The sequence below is a fragment of the Echiichthys vipera genome (genome assembly GCF_963691815.1).
Source record: "Echiichthys vipera genome assembly, chromosome: 12".
NCBI lineage: Eukaryota > Metazoa > Chordata > Actinopteri > Perciformes > Trachinidae > Echiichthys > Echiichthys vipera.
The window spans coordinates 20366543-20383747 of NC_139837.1; the positions used below are offsets into that span (position 1 = coordinate 20366543).

The 17205-nt window shown below is 39.2% G+C and overlaps 1 protein-coding gene across 2 annotated transcripts in view; it reads left to right on the forward strand.

Annotated features, from left to right (window-relative positions):
- Positions 1-16503, forward strand: part of pacs2 (phosphofurin acidic cluster sorting protein 2) — a 68451-nt gene extending 51948 nt beyond the window's left edge. The window contains exons 10-25 of one of the 2 annotated variants that reach the window (XM_083924958.1): positions 375-465; positions 1841-1912; positions 2273-2397; positions 2641-2773; positions 3005-3109; positions 3520-3626; positions 3727-3881; positions 4103-4213; positions 4324-4432; positions 5883-5915; positions 8744-8786; positions 8920-8962; positions 9097-9232; positions 11073-11293; positions 11510-11623; positions 13553-16503. In XM_083924958.1, the coding sequence (XP_083781084.1) occupies positions 375-465; positions 1841-1912; positions 2273-2397; positions 2641-2773; positions 3005-3109; positions 3520-3626; positions 3727-3881; positions 4103-4213; positions 4324-4432; positions 5883-5915; positions 8744-8786; positions 8920-8962; positions 9097-9232; positions 11073-11293; positions 11510-11623; positions 13553-13671 (1717 nt within the window). In that variant the 3' untranslated portion in view covers positions 13672-16503. The remainder of the gene's footprint in view (positions 1-374; positions 466-1840; positions 1913-2272; positions 2398-2640; positions 2774-3004; positions 3110-3519; positions 3627-3726; positions 3882-4102; positions 4214-4323; positions 4433-5882; positions 5916-8743; positions 8787-8919; positions 8963-9096; positions 9233-11072; positions 11294-11509; positions 11624-13552) is intronic. The other variant, XM_083924959.1, reaches the window with a different exon arrangement.
- The last annotated feature ends 702 nt before the right edge of the window (positions 16504-17205 follow it).

Consider the following 17205-nt stretch of genomic DNA (forward strand, 5'->3'; position numbering starts at 1 on the left):
GTGATGCTTCTTCTATGTTTTCTATCCACTTGCTGCTTTATAAAGGAAATTTCCCTTTGTGGGACTAATAAAGGAATATCTTATCTTATTATTCAATACAGTACAGTAGTTTCTTTTTTTCTTTCGACCTTGTAAACACTTCAGTTTCTAATGCTGATTTTCAGTTAGAAAACCCCAGAAGACTTTATACAACTGCATTAATATAAAATGCAGGGTGACAAAAAAAAAGCATAAAGCCAAATATGAGTGGTAGAGTTTTAGGACGCCGTCACTTCACTGACTGTACTGAACTGACACAGAGGAGACTCCTTATCAGTCAATAGTCATTTCAGACAAAATGATTTGTCTCAACCAAATTGTTTCTTGTGTTTCAGGCCATATTTCGAGGGTCTTTCTCTCTCCAGCTCTCAAACTGAGATCGGCAGCATCCACAGCAGCCGGAGCCACCGGGAGCCCCCGAGCCCGGTGAGACCACAGTGAATAACACAATGTGTAAAACAATCCTTAATAACTTCAGCAGGGATTTCCTTCCTTCCTGCATACTTTCAACATGCGACTTTAATACAGTTGAAATGAGAGCAGACTTTACTGCTTCTTTGTCTTTTGAATCACATGACCTCAGACCCCGGCTTCCTCTGTATTTACTCAAACAAACTGCGTTACTAATACCACAGTAATACCACAACAACAGCTGCAGGCCGACCAGCGTAACCACTGAATTGCATTTATAGCTGATTAGAAAATCCACTGGAGCAGAAAGGCATCACTTATCCTGCTCAATGGCATCTTTTAGTGAAGTACAGAAGGTTTAAACCAGTTATTACCAGCCATGTCAGCAACACTGGTATTGTTTTCACCTTTTTATTTTGCCAGGTGTTTATACTGTATGTCTGTGGCCAGATTTTTTCACCGCAAATACCATCACGACCGTGCAAGATACAGTCACGAAACGTTACAGGTGTGTAGTTGGGATCAAAATGAAGGTTGAGGTGGAGGATGGGTGCGGTCCGAGCAAAGACACTGGAAATAGGGAAGGGACCATTGTGCATAGCATTGTGGCCACCGCAAGATGGTCTTTTGTTACATGTCTGTCTGTCTGTGGCCAGATTTTGTTATTGTGATACTGTGCAAGATACAGTCAGAGACCTTTCAAATGAAGGCCAGGTTAGAATAGAACAGAATAAATCTGCGTCCACCAAGGTGGAAACTTTTCTTTTGCTCACTTGACATTTGACATTAGAGACAGATAAACATATCAATAGACAATATGTCTATATCATCATATACATATCAGATATAGACATATTATTTCAGATATATAATGAAAATTTCAGGATAAAAGAAAAAATAAGAATACAGTATGCTTAAATACATAAGAAATACAATTAAAAAATAAATAAATATAATTATAATATTATATATATATATATATATATATATATATATATAATATATAAAAAAGGAATTTAAAAAAAATATAATGTAAAGTGGGGCCTTGGACCCACCATTTTACGCTCCTGGCCTTATAAATGTGCAAGATACAGTCAAGAGAGTTCACAGGTTTCTGGTTGAGATAAATAGAATTTTAAAGATACGTACGAACCGAGCAAGGGTTAGAAAGCAGGGAAGGGTCCCTCTCCCCCACACACTTGCCCCTTGCCTCATTTGGATTGCAACGGTGTGATCCAATCGCTAGCTGGTCTCTAGTTCACTTGTTTGTTTGTGAAACTGTAGGGCTTCTGTTGAACCAGGAATCCATCACGAGAAGTTGAAAGAAACAATGCTTTCCTTGATAGGGCTCCAGGTAACGTTTATTTCTCTTCTCACCACCTCATTCCAGATCGACCCAGATAAAACCAAGTGCAGTGGGGCCAAGTTTCCAGATGATGGTGTGTCTGATAACATTTCCTTTGTGAGTATCATCTCTTCAATACACTTATTATTATAAGCTCAGATTTTAAGGGGAAACGTGTGAAAATGAGCTCTTCCATGCTTTTTTAAAAATGATTATTTTTGTTAAGTAAGGGTCCAGTGTGGCTGTATATTCTCTTTAGCTGTAGTCCCACAGTCACTTCACTACAGGAAGAAGAGACACATCTTAATGGTGACGTTTGCAGTCATAAACACCCAGACACAATTAGAGTCAATCATAATGGACAACAACTACATCGACTGGGAAAGTCAAGTCTTTTAAGGTGTGAAAAGAAGAAGGCATAAACACGTCTGTTAGCTCTCATAAAACCTGTTTTTCTCTCTTTGTGTTTTCCCTCAGGAGCAGCCGGAGGCAGTGACTCCGACCACAGAGCTGGAGATGGACAACATGGACACTTTTCTAGAGAGACTGCCACCGATTGGCAAAATGACCAAGACAGAGTCCCTAATCATTTCATCCAACAGGTAAAAAATACAATAAACCACTTTTTTAAAGCATTGGTATACATCTGCAGGATGGACAGAACTCTTTAAGATTTAATGAGTCAGTTTTAGCTTTTAATTAATATTTGTGGATATATGACTCTTCGTAATCATCTCCCACTGATCAGAGCAAGGTTTCTGCTTCGTGTCGTGGACCATTACATCACTTCCTCTGCTTCTTCCAGTCCTCCACTTCTCTTCCTCTTCTCCTTTTTCTGTTTTCAGGCAGGAACCGAAGTTGGCAGGAAGACGAGGCAGGAGCACGTCCCTGAAGGAGCGCCAGCCCAGCAGGCCGCAAAATGAGAGGGCCAACAGCCTCGACAATGAGCGGTCCCTGGACACACGCTGCCACCTACAGGTAGGAGAAGAGAACTGCAGCACAACATAAACCAACATAATAAAATAACAGTTATTATAAAAGACGAGCCTCTCTGCAAACCATGATGTCTTAAAGATTCATCTTAAATCCTGGCTAAACAATTTAGTCACTTTAAAGTTTTGAATCTGGAAGATTCACTGTAGGACAGTTTTATCAAACATATCTTATGGTCCTCAAATAACCAAACGCTTTCTTATTCTACCTGTCTAGATCCCAAGAAAGACGGTGTATGACCAACTAAACCACATCCTGGTGTCTGATAACCACCTCCCTGACAGCATCATCCTCATTAACACGTCAGACTGGCAGGGCCAGGTGAGGAACACCAGCAAGACAAGCTTGAAATGGCTTTTTTGTCTTAATCCTTTCAAAATCTGTGGATAGATGTTACAGTTCTTGTTTGGTATTCACCATTTTTTGAAAGTTATACCGACTATTAGTCTGACTCACCAGATGTACAGCAATGGGCTATCTTCGCTATCTGTTGACTTAGCGTCACCAAAGATGATTGTGATTGGTTTAAAAAAATACAAAGCCTCTCCTCCTCCACAACACTGTGAAGACTGTACAGACTCTTATAATAATAATAATCATGGTTTAGAAATAATTCCTGATTAAGATAGTTAAAGGATAGCTGGTATAAATGATTTAACCAGTACATTTATATTTTATATTTTCATAATGAAGTCATAGTTCATCTGTCTCTTCTCCTCCTCCCCTCTCAGTATCTGTCAGACATGCTGCAAAACCACCATCTACCAGTGGTCTGCACCTGCACCACGGCCGACATCCAAGCTGCATTCAACACTATCGTCTCCCGCATACAGAGATTGTAAGTCGGCGTCTCACTCACTCTCTGTGTACATAGCCATAGACCAAAGTTGATGGTACTGATTTTGAAACTGTAAGCCGTCATTTTATTTCCTTCCTAGTTGCAACTGTAACTCCCAGACTCCCATTCCCATAAAGATTGCGGTGGCCGGAGCGCAGCACTACCTCAGTGCTGTTCTGAGGCTTTTTGTGGATCACCTTTCCCATAAGACCCCTGACTGGCTCGGCTACATGAGGTTCCTTATCATCCCTCTAGGTCAGTAACTAGGGTTTTGTTGTTATATTTAGAGGTGCTATGCTGTGCTTTTTGTTCATAGATGAATATATATGATTGTCGGATTAAAATCTTGCAGAATTATCATGCTATAAATAATGTTGGAGACTTCTGATAACCTGACAATCTTAGTTTCCTTTAATTTAACACTGCACCTTTAAAGCTGTCTGAGTTTTGACTAATTTTGTGTTTAAATGGTTTAGGTGCACATCCCGTCTCCAAATATCTCGGCACTATTGACTATCGATACAACAGTTTGTTCCAAGACGCTGCTTGGAGGGATCTGTTTCTCAAGCCAGAGGCTCCTGTTATGGGTAAATAACTTATTGTTATAGTTAACAACAGTCTTTAGAGAGCAATCAGGAAAACTGGTCATTTTGAAGAATGAATATGAACCTTTTAATGAATGTTTCTGACTGTGCAGCCCAGGAGAACCCAGACGTGGTGTCGAGGGTAACTCAGTACATGGTGGGTGCTAACGGAGCGCACCAGCTTCCCATCGCAGAGGCCATGCTCACCTATAAACAGAAGAGGTGTGTTTTTTAATTTATTAACACACCTGAGAACATTTCACACTGAGCTGTACTGAAGTGGGACTTGAGTGTTTGTGTGAGCTAAGTCTGGGGGTTTAGTCTAACAAATGCTTCTAATGCAGAGCTTTCACTGGTTTTTCAAAAGGGGATTCAAATGTCCTGTAAAAGATTAAGGTTTCAAAATACATTTCATTCATTTTTGCAGATTACTATAACATTAAGGGCAATTACAAGGAGACAAAATTCACATTTCTAACAATTAAAAGCAGGATTTTTCAGAAAAATAAAATGAATTGTGTTGCAATTTTATAATTGGACAAGATAGATTTTCTGCCCTCACTATGTTTTTACTGGAATAAATTCAATGATAGTGATTACAAATCAGCAAAAAGTAGATACACAGACTATTCTGAAAATGAAAACAGAAGGAAACTGGACTCTGATAAAAAGAGACTAGCTGTCAGATTAGTTCATCACGCCAGGGAGAAGTTTCACCAGAGGAGACTAACATTAAGGCAAAATTTTGACATTTTGGTAAAAACATTTGCCTTCTTGTTAAGATGAGGAGATTGATACCAGGTATGTTGAATAAGAAGCTATCCAGCAGCTAGTTATCTTAGCGTAAAGACTGGAAACAGGGATACAGCTTGCTTGGTTATGTCAAAAGATTCCAAAAAGATCCATTATATATATATTTTTTTCAATTTTTCAAAAGTTTTTTATATTATATTTTTTATATATTTTTTAACATTAGACAGAGCCAGGCTAGCTGTTGCCCCTGTTTCCAGTCTTTAGGCTAAGCCAAGCTAACTGGCTGCTTCATAATGGCCAGAAATCATTATTTTCTAAAATGTCAGTCTTTTGCTTATAGTCCCCGTAAGAGTTAGGCTACAAAACAGACAATCATCGTGTAATCATATACAGAGAGTTAAAAGATCAAAACACCTAGCAGTTAGCAGTAATCTAACTTAGAATGTTGTATTAGCAACACATTAGTTTGACACAGCTAGCTTAGTCTAATGGCTAGCTTGGTTAGCACTAAACTAACAGCAATTTAAAACAGAAAGGGCAACAATAAGAGTATTTGGGCACTCACCTTAGATAAATTATGTTCATGAACATTTGCCTGGTCACAGATCTGACAAAATGGCGGCTGTAACAATGTCAGTTAACTGTTTTGGAATTGTGCAAGGAGCGGTTGCTACTAGCAACAGAATGTTCAACTAAAACCAGTTGCTGGGCAGAATAGAATAGTAGTACACACTTTTAACCCCCTTTTGAAAAACAAAATGGTGATAAAAGTTTCACTAATGTTTTGGAGATTGTGTTTGTGTGGGAGCGGCGGTGTCTATCTTTAAAAACATCACTGTCTTTTCATCACTGTGTGTGTGTGCGTGCGAATAACATGTTTTTATCATTTTGTTGTATTTTTTCTTTTCTTTCTTTGAAGGAAAAAGAGCTTTCATTTTGATTTTGCAGTAAGGTATTGTGGTCGATTGAGTTTGTTTCTCACGTAGCCTGGTGATTCATGCGCTTCCTGTCTGTTGGAGCCATTTCCCCTTGAAACCTTCTCAGCCTCCTGGATCTTGCCACTTTAACAGCTGCCTATGTTTGTTTTTCATTTTACTATTGACAGCTTAACTTCTCAGATAATAAGCTGCCACTGCTCACAGTTGTAAAGAACACAAGAACACAAGCACTCAGGCACTGTATGAGATTTCTTGAACTAATTAAAGCTGCATCAGGTCGAGTCTTTATTTAGAGGTAAACCTTTTGGTATCAGCCCACAAGAAATGCAACACGGAAGAGTTTCTTGTCCATTTAAGCTAGCTTGAGTGTCTATTTCTCTATAAATAAAAACATTTCATGAAGAGGTCTGTTTTTTTATTAGTGTAACATTGTTTCAATATAAAACAATTAAAGGTCAATCTTAGGCATCTTTAGATACATTTTATTCCCTTTGGACAGAGCCATGCTAGCTGTTTCCAGTCTTTATGCTAAGCTATGCTAAGCTAACCACCTGTCTGTATGTTCATAGTTACCGTGCAAGCATGTTAGTGGTGTCTGGAAAAAGCAAATAAGTATCCACAAATATTGAAGAATTACTTTATTCCGACATCTGTGTGCTCTTGTTGTGAAGATTGCTATTCCTGACTGAATTTTCCCAACAAAAAAGAAACAATTCGTACTCAGATTCTCCTCCAAACAATCCCCATGTGCTGATAAAGTGGCAAGAGACTGTCAGTTCTGTGTTCCCTCCTCCTGGGCCTTTTCTCCTGTTTCTTCCTCCCCGCTGTTTCCTCTCCATGATGTCCACGTGCTTCTGGCCATCCATGTCTGTCTCTTATTTGTCCAGTTAAAAGTGCACGCTCTCGGTGAAATGACGTCGATAATAATAACAACCAGGATCAGCATTTAAGTTACATGTTTTGGTTCAATGTGGTGTAACATCACCTTCAAATGATCAGTTGGCGTGTCCTCTAAAATACTAAAGGGCATGTTTTTTAAAATATCACTGAATTCACTTTTGAGTTTTAGGACTGCCAGGAAGTCTTTAAGTATATTTTATCGTTAATCTAGCCGAGGTGATCCTGTTTATTTAGCAGGTAGAACAAACATTTGTATTTAACATTATATAGTAAGTAATCAACATTTTGTCTCAGAATATATACATTTAAAATTTAATTTGAGCTTTCATATTTCCCCTATGATAATGACCAAGTTACATAGTTCTATCAAGAAACTTTTTGGAAATTATTCAGAAAACAATGGACTGTAAAATAAAGTGTTTTTTTATTCTAACTCTGCAAAAATAAAAAGTGTTTGAAAACAGCAGAAAACACAGCATGTAGATGTATAAATGGGAATATTTCGATTACGGACACAAAAATGTAAAGAAAAACTGGTAGCTTAGACAATAATAATATTAAAAATTTGATTTATATAATATCAATTTTCCGTTAAAATAAAAATCCATCTTCAGAATTTCCGTTTTAAATGAAGAATTCACAGATCACAGCTGCAAGGCAACTTTTATTATATATAAATGCATAGGATAATGGTAACATTATTGTACATTCTGTAATAAACAACAATACAAACACCAAAATGATGCTAATACCACTTACTCTTTTTTTCACATACATGAAGAACTAGATTTGACCTTTATCTGAAAAGTGCATGTGTTATGTCCAATGTTTTACATCCATCGACATGGGTTGACATGCATGTGCATCTTTTGAACCGATACATCACACATTTAAGTGAATATATGGCTCAAACGCCTCAGACAGAAGTCATGTGATCTGTCATAATCCATCACTGCAAGGCCAGATGAACATAACATACCAAGCAGACATCTGGCTTTCTCTCTCTCTCTCTCTCTCTGTCTGTCTCTCTCTCTCTGGCTGCTCTGAAACCGATTCCAGCAGAGATGTGTTGTGTTGGGAGAACATAAACGTGGCCTCGATGTGCAAAACTGTGACCTACTGTAGACTGTCTTCTCTCTTTCTCTCTGTAGTCTCTCTGTTTCTTCCCTGGGGGGGCGATGGCAGGTTTCTTCAAGGCAAGAGCAACAACCTTTCACATCATCAACTCGTCTTTGCATTTAGAAAACGCATAGAAGTAGAACCATTCAGGCTATTTTTCTGGTCATTGCCAGGAAAATAGTTCACAGAAAGGCTTGTAAGTGTAGTTATGCACTACCGCTCACAGGTAGTGCATGGAACCGCAGAAGTTGTGGATTTAGGTTGGTGCTCTTCCTTCTCATCCACTTCTTTATGACTCGGTAGTTTATTTGTTCCTCCTGTTGGACTTGCTTTCCCCTTGAATGCCCCTTCTGACTTTGGTTTGGTAGAGCCGCTCTGTGTCTGCAATAAATGGATGGCTTTGTTGGAGGCCTTGGAATGGGCCGATAGCTTGCATGTTTTGCTCTCTGCTTCTCCAGCTTCGATAAGGGGGCCTGCAGTCGGGAACTTAATCTGTTTTAATGGAGGTTTAAAGCCCAGCAGAAAATGAAGCATGCTCCGTTGAGTCTGTCTGGGCTGTGATAGCTTTGCGTGTTTCTATGCAATGGAAGACTACTGTATTTCCACATGTGAAACATTGGAAATCAGCATCATCAAAAGTTGACTAATTACTAGATCTAAATTTTACTAACTGTAGATTTATTGAAATAACCTTTTACCTTTCATAGCCAAGCATTCCGTAATGCTCCTAGGAGTAGATTTTCCTATCTATACATAAATTCTTTCCTTTTTTTGATTATTTTCCTGCCTCCTTTTCACCTGAACTCTCTTTCGGCCACCACAGCCCCGATGAGGACTCATGTCAGAAATTCATACCTTTCATTGGGGTAAGTAACCTCCCCTCTCCCGATTTACCCTAAATATTCACTGTGTGTTGATTTTGTCTTTATCTAACTGGCTCATGTTTAACACTGACACAGCAAAATAATAATCCTTTCCCTTCCATTTTGAATTCTGCAGATGGTGAAAGTTGGCCTCGTGGAGCAAACATCTGCAACGTCAGGCAAGCAATGAGACATTTAAAACAGAGTAATGTAAAAAAAAGTATTAAAAATTGTTACATAGCCTACTAACCTACACCAGAGCTCCAAACAGAGGTAGTAGGGGAAATAAATGATTGAGTGTTTCCTCCCTCAGGAGACTCTGATGACGCAGCACCTCTGGGCTCTTCGCTGCTCTCCTCCACCCCTCCACAAGTATCGCCTGCACTCAAAGAGGCATCGCCCACCCCGCCCTCCTCTCCCTCGGTCACCACCAGCTTCTGCGCTTACAGGTATATAACGTCATGACTGGTGAAGAGCTATTCGAGCAAAATGGAGCAAATGTAAATGTGACCTTTGTGTACATTTTAATAGATTTGTTTTTCTTTAACCCTAGAACACTAACGCTTAAATTCAAAACACCATCACTAACACCAGATGATTTTTACCCGAGATAATACGCCCAATCAAAAGTACTTGTCATCAGAATTTTATAAAACATGACAATGCATGACAAATTTGAGTAGTGTTCTTTTATTTTAAACTGTGCCGTTTCTAGAAAAATGAATGAAAAGCATCATGAGGGGACCATATAAAAATGCTCCAAAAATACTGGAAAAGAAGGAATTGGGACCAAAAAGTTCCTAAAAAAATAATGAAGATGGATACTTGTTTTTTGGTCCACCCCTTCCTGGTAAATACTCAGTGTCCTTGGCACACAAATAACAATTTCCCTGGGTAAAATCCACCAAAAACCTACTTTACCTTCTATCACTATTGCTGGGTGAAAATCACCCAAACGTGCCTGTAGGAAAAAGTGTGTTTTGGATTAGGAAAACACCCATGCCATCACAGATGTCAAAGACAATGCTGAAGCTACTCAGAGACCCATGACACTCTGATAAATGCAGCATAATGAAAATCACATAAATGTATTTGCTCGGGTGAAAACCACCCAGCACTGGTGTTCTAGGGTTAATACATTTTGACGTAGTAAATAAATAAAGAATATGACTACAAAAAATCTTAATGATATTGTGTTTTTCTTCCTACTTGTTTGCATAATTTATATCAGAACGTTTCTATTATGAAATGGAACATTAGTTAACATATTATTTATTATTTTTCTTACAATATTTGGGGGGATGCCCTTTCTTGCAGAGTTAGAGTTGAAGCTCAATAGCACTCTCATAGTAAATATGAAGCTACAACCAGCATCTGGTTATCGTCGCTTAAAGTGTTATTCCAGGTAAAAAATAATCCCATGGTCTTTACTTATATACACTTAGTAAAGACCACTAACATACATCAAATGAGCCATCGAAACAGTTATTTGAACAGTTAACGGAGAAATCCCGGAGAGCCGCTAACAGCTGGACGTGGCTAACACTGATTAGCTGGAGGCAGTACGGTGCAGGTATTAAAACGGCTTTGAGAAGAGAGTCCCTACACAGAAAACAAAGCACCAATTGGTTCCTTTCTTTTGGATTGACTTTGGTAATTGACTTGAATGGACTTCACTATGAGAGGAGCTGGTACAGGGGCCAGTAGGTAGGTCTTTCAAAACACTCTTTTAATAAACTCTGAGTTCACTAACTACGTTGTTGGTGTTTTGTTTCTGTGTAGGGACTCTTCTCATTCTACTGCAGAGGTCTGGTGTTATTTCGGGAAGGATTAGTGGGTAAAAAGCCGTTTTTATGCCTTCACCGTACTGCCCCGAGCTAATCAGTGTTAAATACATCCGGCTGTTAGCGACTCTCCAGGATTTCTCCGTTAATAGTTGTTTCACAAAAATAACTGTCTTGATGGCTTATTTGATATATGAAAGTGCCGAAAAAGACCATTGGATGATTTTGAGCCGGAATTAGACTTTAACAGCTCAATTGGCTTTTTATGCTTAGCTACTGTATGCTGCTAGTAGCTTCAAATTTACTGTACAAACATGACTATAGTATCAAGTTCTTCATGTAACTAACCCTATCTTCAAAAATGTTAAATAAATGTTCCTTTAATATATGACAGTAAGAACATGCCTTTTCAAATACTGCATTCTGAGTTCTAACTGGTAGTTTTCTATTTTTAAAAGACTGGTATGGTCCAGAACATCCACCTTACACTGCCTGTTGTCTGTAGCTCTGTAGGTCAGGCGGAACTGATGGGGCTTCAGGTTGACTACTGGGTGGCTCAAACAGAAAGGAAGAAAGACATGGAGAAGCGGGACTCCTCCTCCAAAAACACTCTGAAGTGCAATTTCCGCTCGCTGCAGGTCAGCCGGCTGCCACTGGGTGGTACAGAGCCGAGCCTCCAGCCCACCATGTCCATGACTGTGGTGACCAAGGAGAAGAATAAGAAGGGTAAGTTGAACACCAGGGTGACTGATGCAGCAGGCTTCTTTGGATGTGTTATTTTCTGATTACTATATTACAGCATATCCACAGGATTCAATGTGATCCCACAAAACATTTTGCAATCTGATCTCAAACGTTGCACCAAAAGGCCAAATACCATCCCAATAATCTGAATCCCTCACTTACTCACAGCATGCATCTCTGTTGTCCCCCTTCTGTCAGTCATGTTCCTGCCAAAAAAGAGCAAAGACAAGGAGGTGGAGTCGAAGAGTCAAGTGATCGAGGGCATCAGTCGGCTCATCTGCACAGCCAAGCAACAGCAGACCATGCTGAGAGGTACATTTTCTACACAGCCCTCCTGCCCTGCAGCCCTCAACAGCATGGACATCCTCACATGGTCCTCAGGTGTTATTTCTGTTGTTTTACCACCGCGCCTAAAACTGGAAAGATTTTGATCTTCTTAACATACAAGATCATTTGAGCTTTTTGAGCCCCAGGCTGAAAATGTGGCATCAGAAACAGTCCGGAGAGGTAGGAACAGTAGACAGACGAGTAGAAAAAGTGCACACAGATAACGAATAAATCATAGTACAAAGAAAACAACCATATACGGGTGATGTGTCGTTCTCTGTTGAGGCTTCTAAGGGCGTACTCACACTGTCCTTCCGCACCGCGACCCGGGCTTTAGGGTACTTGTCCCCCCTCCCTCTACCCCCGCGCCCCAGCCCCGTTTGTACTCACACTACCAGGGCCTCGGCCAATGCTTCTTGCTGTCCATACGCCATCACGCCGTAACACGTCACACGCATTGATCGCGTGTGTGTGGCTTTGTTTACAAATCTCTCCATAGACCTCGGAGTTTTTGTGCGTCTTGTCGACTGTTTTTGAATATTTTCATCCGACCAAATCTGCAGTAAACACTCCACCTCCGCATCACACCAACATGAACCTTTCACCGTCATTGTTGTTGTTGTTAAATGTCCGCGCATGGTCTGTCCTTCTATTTACATGTCCGAACAGGCGGACATAACGCTACCGCTGTAGGGCTCGTGCTCGTGCTCGTACACGTGTGCACGCTCGTGCTCGTACATGTGCAAACGGCTCCGCTAAAGCCCACCTCTTTCGAGCGGGCCGTGGACGGCCCGCTGGCCGCAGTTATGCGCGGAACGGGTGCACCCTATGCGCCCTAAGCGTGTGTTGAGTAATCAAGAGAGATTTTTGAAAAACATGTATTGAGGCTTGCGTCGATGACGTATGTGGTGACGTTCGAAGCGTCGTCAGCCGGCCGTACCCTGTGTCTGATTCGGGAAATTGTTCAAGAACTGTTCACTGGTTTTCCGTGCGATTCGAAAAATAACCGAGTCTGAGTAATGAGAAGCAATGTGTATCCCAACTTTCATAAACCCGCTGTTACTTTTCTCTGTACCGCAGCTTCATCTGTGCCCTGTGAAAGGGTGTTTTCTAAAGCAGGTGAAATCCCCTCAGAAAAAGAAACCGTCAGAAGCCCCAGCACTGTGGAGAAGTTACTTTTAAATAAAATGAATAAAATGTCCCTTGTAACTCTGGCACATTCACATCACAACCCTCTCCCCAATCTGTTTCAACTTTCCCCTCTGTCCCTGCAATCAGAAAAAAACATACACTATATTAATGAGTATATTAATTGTTTATTGGCATTATCATCTAAGCACAATTCAATTCAAAGCTTCACGCACCAAAGCCATGGTGTCATTATATTCACTCGTGAGCCTGTTTTACATTTATTGTCCACTTGGTGAAGCAGCGTGGAGCTTCGGCCCATGAGTGAACCAATGGGATGGAAAGCTTCGATGCTTCTTAATGTTTCATCTCACCATCACTACAGTAAACAGTAAACATACCTGCATAACATGCTGTTTTTTTTAAAAGTGCATTTCACTGTATACTTTTCAAGAATTAATAATCTACATACTGGAAAATAATCGTTTTTTCTTTCTAGTATCAAGAAAAACATTTAAACATTCTCTGGTTTGAGCTTCTTAAATGTAGGTTTTCTGTGTTTTAAATAGTTATTAGCGATTGTGAATTGTCACGTCAGGCTCTGGAAGTCTGTGATGAGCACTTTTGAACCTTTCAGAGACTAATCACCTAAATAAAAAAATAAAAAAAACATGTTAATCTTGCTGCTCAAATGAAAACACATCCAGAATTTGTTTATTATATACAGGTGGGACTAATGGAAGTGTCGCTGTAGTAATGTTTGTTTTTGCGTCTCTTCCTCTGCAGTTCTGATTGACGGTGTCGAATGGAACGATGTCAAGTTTTTCCAGCTGGCGGCACAGTGGTCCTCACATGTCAAACACTTCCCGATTGGGATCTTTGGACACTCAAAAGGCCCTTACTAGAAGCACCTAAGAGACTGAGACACTGAGGACAACACCCCCCCCCCCCCCCGCCCCGCCCCCTTATCTCCCCTTTCCCCTGTTCCAACAGCTTTTAACCCTGTCCTATCTACACACCCCCCCCATCTTCTTCTATCCTACTGTCTTAATTTAAGATCCTGCTTTCATCTGTTGCATTTGTCCAGTTATTTAATCTTTTGCGTGTTCTTTTTTAAAAAATTGTATTTATGTAAAAACATCTCGAGGCAAGGCTGCCAAGGGAATATTTCTTTACTCAGCGTTTAAAAAGAAAACAAAATCCTGCTGATGTTTTATAGACTTTTGGAAAAAAAACAACAACACAAATTAAATAATAATTAGACTACTTGTAATCTTTAACATACTGTACAAGTGCCCAGGTTTCATCCCTCTGCCATCATATTTTAATTTGGTGACGCTGGTTATAATCACTTAGTCGGCGCATTTATTCAAGAAAAGGATATATATATATATATAATATATATTTAAAAAACAAGAGCAGCTGCCTTGTAATGAAGTGGAAGAGGTTTATCTTCTTTTCCAACGATGAAGAAATTTGGGATTGATGTCGCTTCATCGTCTTAACCCTGAAGAAGAAAAAAAGTAAACGTCCCTGAGCTTTTTGCTCCCTGCACTCAATGAAGAAGTCGTATGTGCAATAGACTGAATACTGTGTGAATGCAATTCTGAATAATAACCTGGCACTGATACTTACTTGTCATTTTCAATCTCTTTTCTACTTCTCCTTCCGGTAAATTGGCTTGAGTTTTACTCCGAAGTGAGACACATGAGAAAACAGAAGTCAAAGAAATGATTAATAGCACAAAATGAAATGCGTTTTAATTGGTACTATGGATTGAAAGGAATACGTTGCTGTTAACGGATATGTGCGTTCTTTTCGAGGGTTTTATTGACTGATACCGCCCTAACGTCTTTTCAGTATGAGGCTACAGCCACGTTAGCTTAACTTAGCATAAAAAACAGAAACAGAGGGGAACAGCTAGCCTGGCTCTATCCAAATATAATAAAATCCTTCTACCAGTGAGTCTAAAGAAAATCAATTAACAAGCTCTATCTTGTTTGTTTTATCCATACAAGTTGTTGTATAGATTACACGAAAGAGAAATAAAATAGTTTTTTTTTAATAGTTGGACCTATTACCCTGTTTCCAGTCTTTATACAAAGATAACCTAACTAGCTGCTATCAAACAGCTAGCGTGATCAAAAGTAACAAAATCCACCTACCAGCATCTTTAAAGCTCGCTAATTATAACATTATAATTATACACATTATATCTCCTTTGTTTAAGCTCCACTAAAAAGGACAATTTGTGGTTTTACACTGAGCCAAGCTAGCGGTTTCCCTGTTTCCAGTCTTTGTGCTAAGCTAAACTAAGCTAATGCTGGCTGTAGCTTCATATCGAGAGATCTTGGGTATCTTTGTTCCAGCTCAATATCCTCTTCATGTGACACATTAAGGAGACCTTTTAAAGGGTTTTATGTTCTCAGCAGTGTTTTTCTTTAGGTCAAATGTTTCCCTGGGTCCTGAATGTCCTGAAATACTGTAACTCGCCTACAGATGAAAGCCTCCTGATGTTATATTCCTTAAAACCTGCACCGCTTACTCCCTCAAACTTGCAGGCAGGATAGTTTTCTTGACTTTCAAAATTGAACTTTGCAAAGTGGCTGAATGGATTTTATCATTTAAACTGCATTTGAAACATCAATCTCCCTTCATTGTTTTGCAGCTACTAATCCCTTACAATAAGGACCCTGGGAACATAGGGATGACCCCGAGAGGAAAAGCAAATGTGTTGTTTTTTTTACACCAGATGTCTAACTATTCCTTTAAGCTTGGTTTATAAAATGAAACCATTTCTACAGAGGGGTTCCACAATTTAATGCAATTAGCTTTTTAAATTTTTTTTCCTACAGTAAAACTCTTCGTTCTCAAGCCCCACACTCCGCGGACGCACTCCATATCTTTTGCTAAAAGCCATCGTTACTTTTGCCAAAGGAATACTCAGCTGCAGCTCACTCGTTACCTGTGTGGTATTAATAGAAGACTTCATAATGTAGAGGTGAATGTATTGAAGGTACCTTAATGTAAAGCACTTTTAAATGTTTGTCCATTAGATTAGATTAAATTTACTCGGGAACCTGGAGGTACAACGGACTGTGGTTCACAGACGCACATAGACGGACAGCATGTCTGCCATTAGCTGAACAACAGCACAAGCACCGGGGACATGGCATAGTTTATATGCAAACCAAGCATCTGCATCTTCTCAGTGCTGTGTAATATCACTTCATGCTCAGTGTGAGGCCTCCTTGGACTATTTTGATTTTATTTTGATATTCTGTAAGGTTACTTTACGTTGTGTATGTGATGTTAACATTTCAAAAAAATGTTCTGTCAGTAGATTTTGCTCAATCCTTCGTTGACTGTTAAGCATAACACTTAAAAGGTATTTCGCTTGTAAAATTTCTTTCAGTAGCAGTTTCATCATAATCTTTGCCAATTTCTTGATAAGTGCCTAAATTGCTTAATTTTGACAAATCAACATAAATATTTGTCCCTTTGCTAACATGGTGCTGATTCTGGTGGGACAACAACAAAGTATGTGGACACGGTGCATTGATTCTGCAGTATAATCACAGTTGGCTATCAAACATGGGTTTGAATCAGTTAAAAGGACACTATGGCCCGTTGATGTTGAGCAGACATTTGTTTCTCTGTGTAGAAAATGTTTTAGATGTTTTGGTTTTTCATGTTGTCTCAGAGAAAGGCGCGTTGAAACTGAAAGTTCCCTAAAGACTACCACTGTAATCCCGAAACTTGGAGTAATAAAACTACTATACACACTAAAATGTACTTTTCTTTCCACGTGTGAGTCATTAAGCTCTGTTAACCACATCTAAATATAAAGGTTAATCAGCGATATAAACTCCAGGCAGTGAAGGTGACACGTGAACAACCAATAAAAACGTAGCCTGATATTGTTGGAAAAACAACATTATTTCCTGAGGTTCTCTTTGAAAACAATGTCATGATCTTCTTCAGCAGAACAGCTACTAAATGAACTGAAGTGAAAAAAATTAAAAATACCAAACAATCATTTGAATAATGGAGAAAATAATCAGCAGATTAATCCTTAATAAAAATGAGTCCTAAACAAAAAATAGATTAAAACAAATTAAAATCCTGCTCTTACATTCTAATGATATTATAAATAAAACAGTCACAGGGGACATTTTATTTTATTACTTAAGTAAATTTTCCTGATTATAATTACATACTTTTACAGTGTGTTATTAGCATATGGGTTATTAGTATTAAGTGATGGGAAATAATTTTTCTGTTTATACCACCCCACTAAATCACAGAGGGAAATATTTTCATTTTAACTCCACCACTGATCTGACAGCTTTAGTAAGTGGTTACTTTTAAATGAATGTTTCACATAACATAAGTGTACAGAATCAAATGTATAGTTTAAGATTAGTTAACATAGTGAG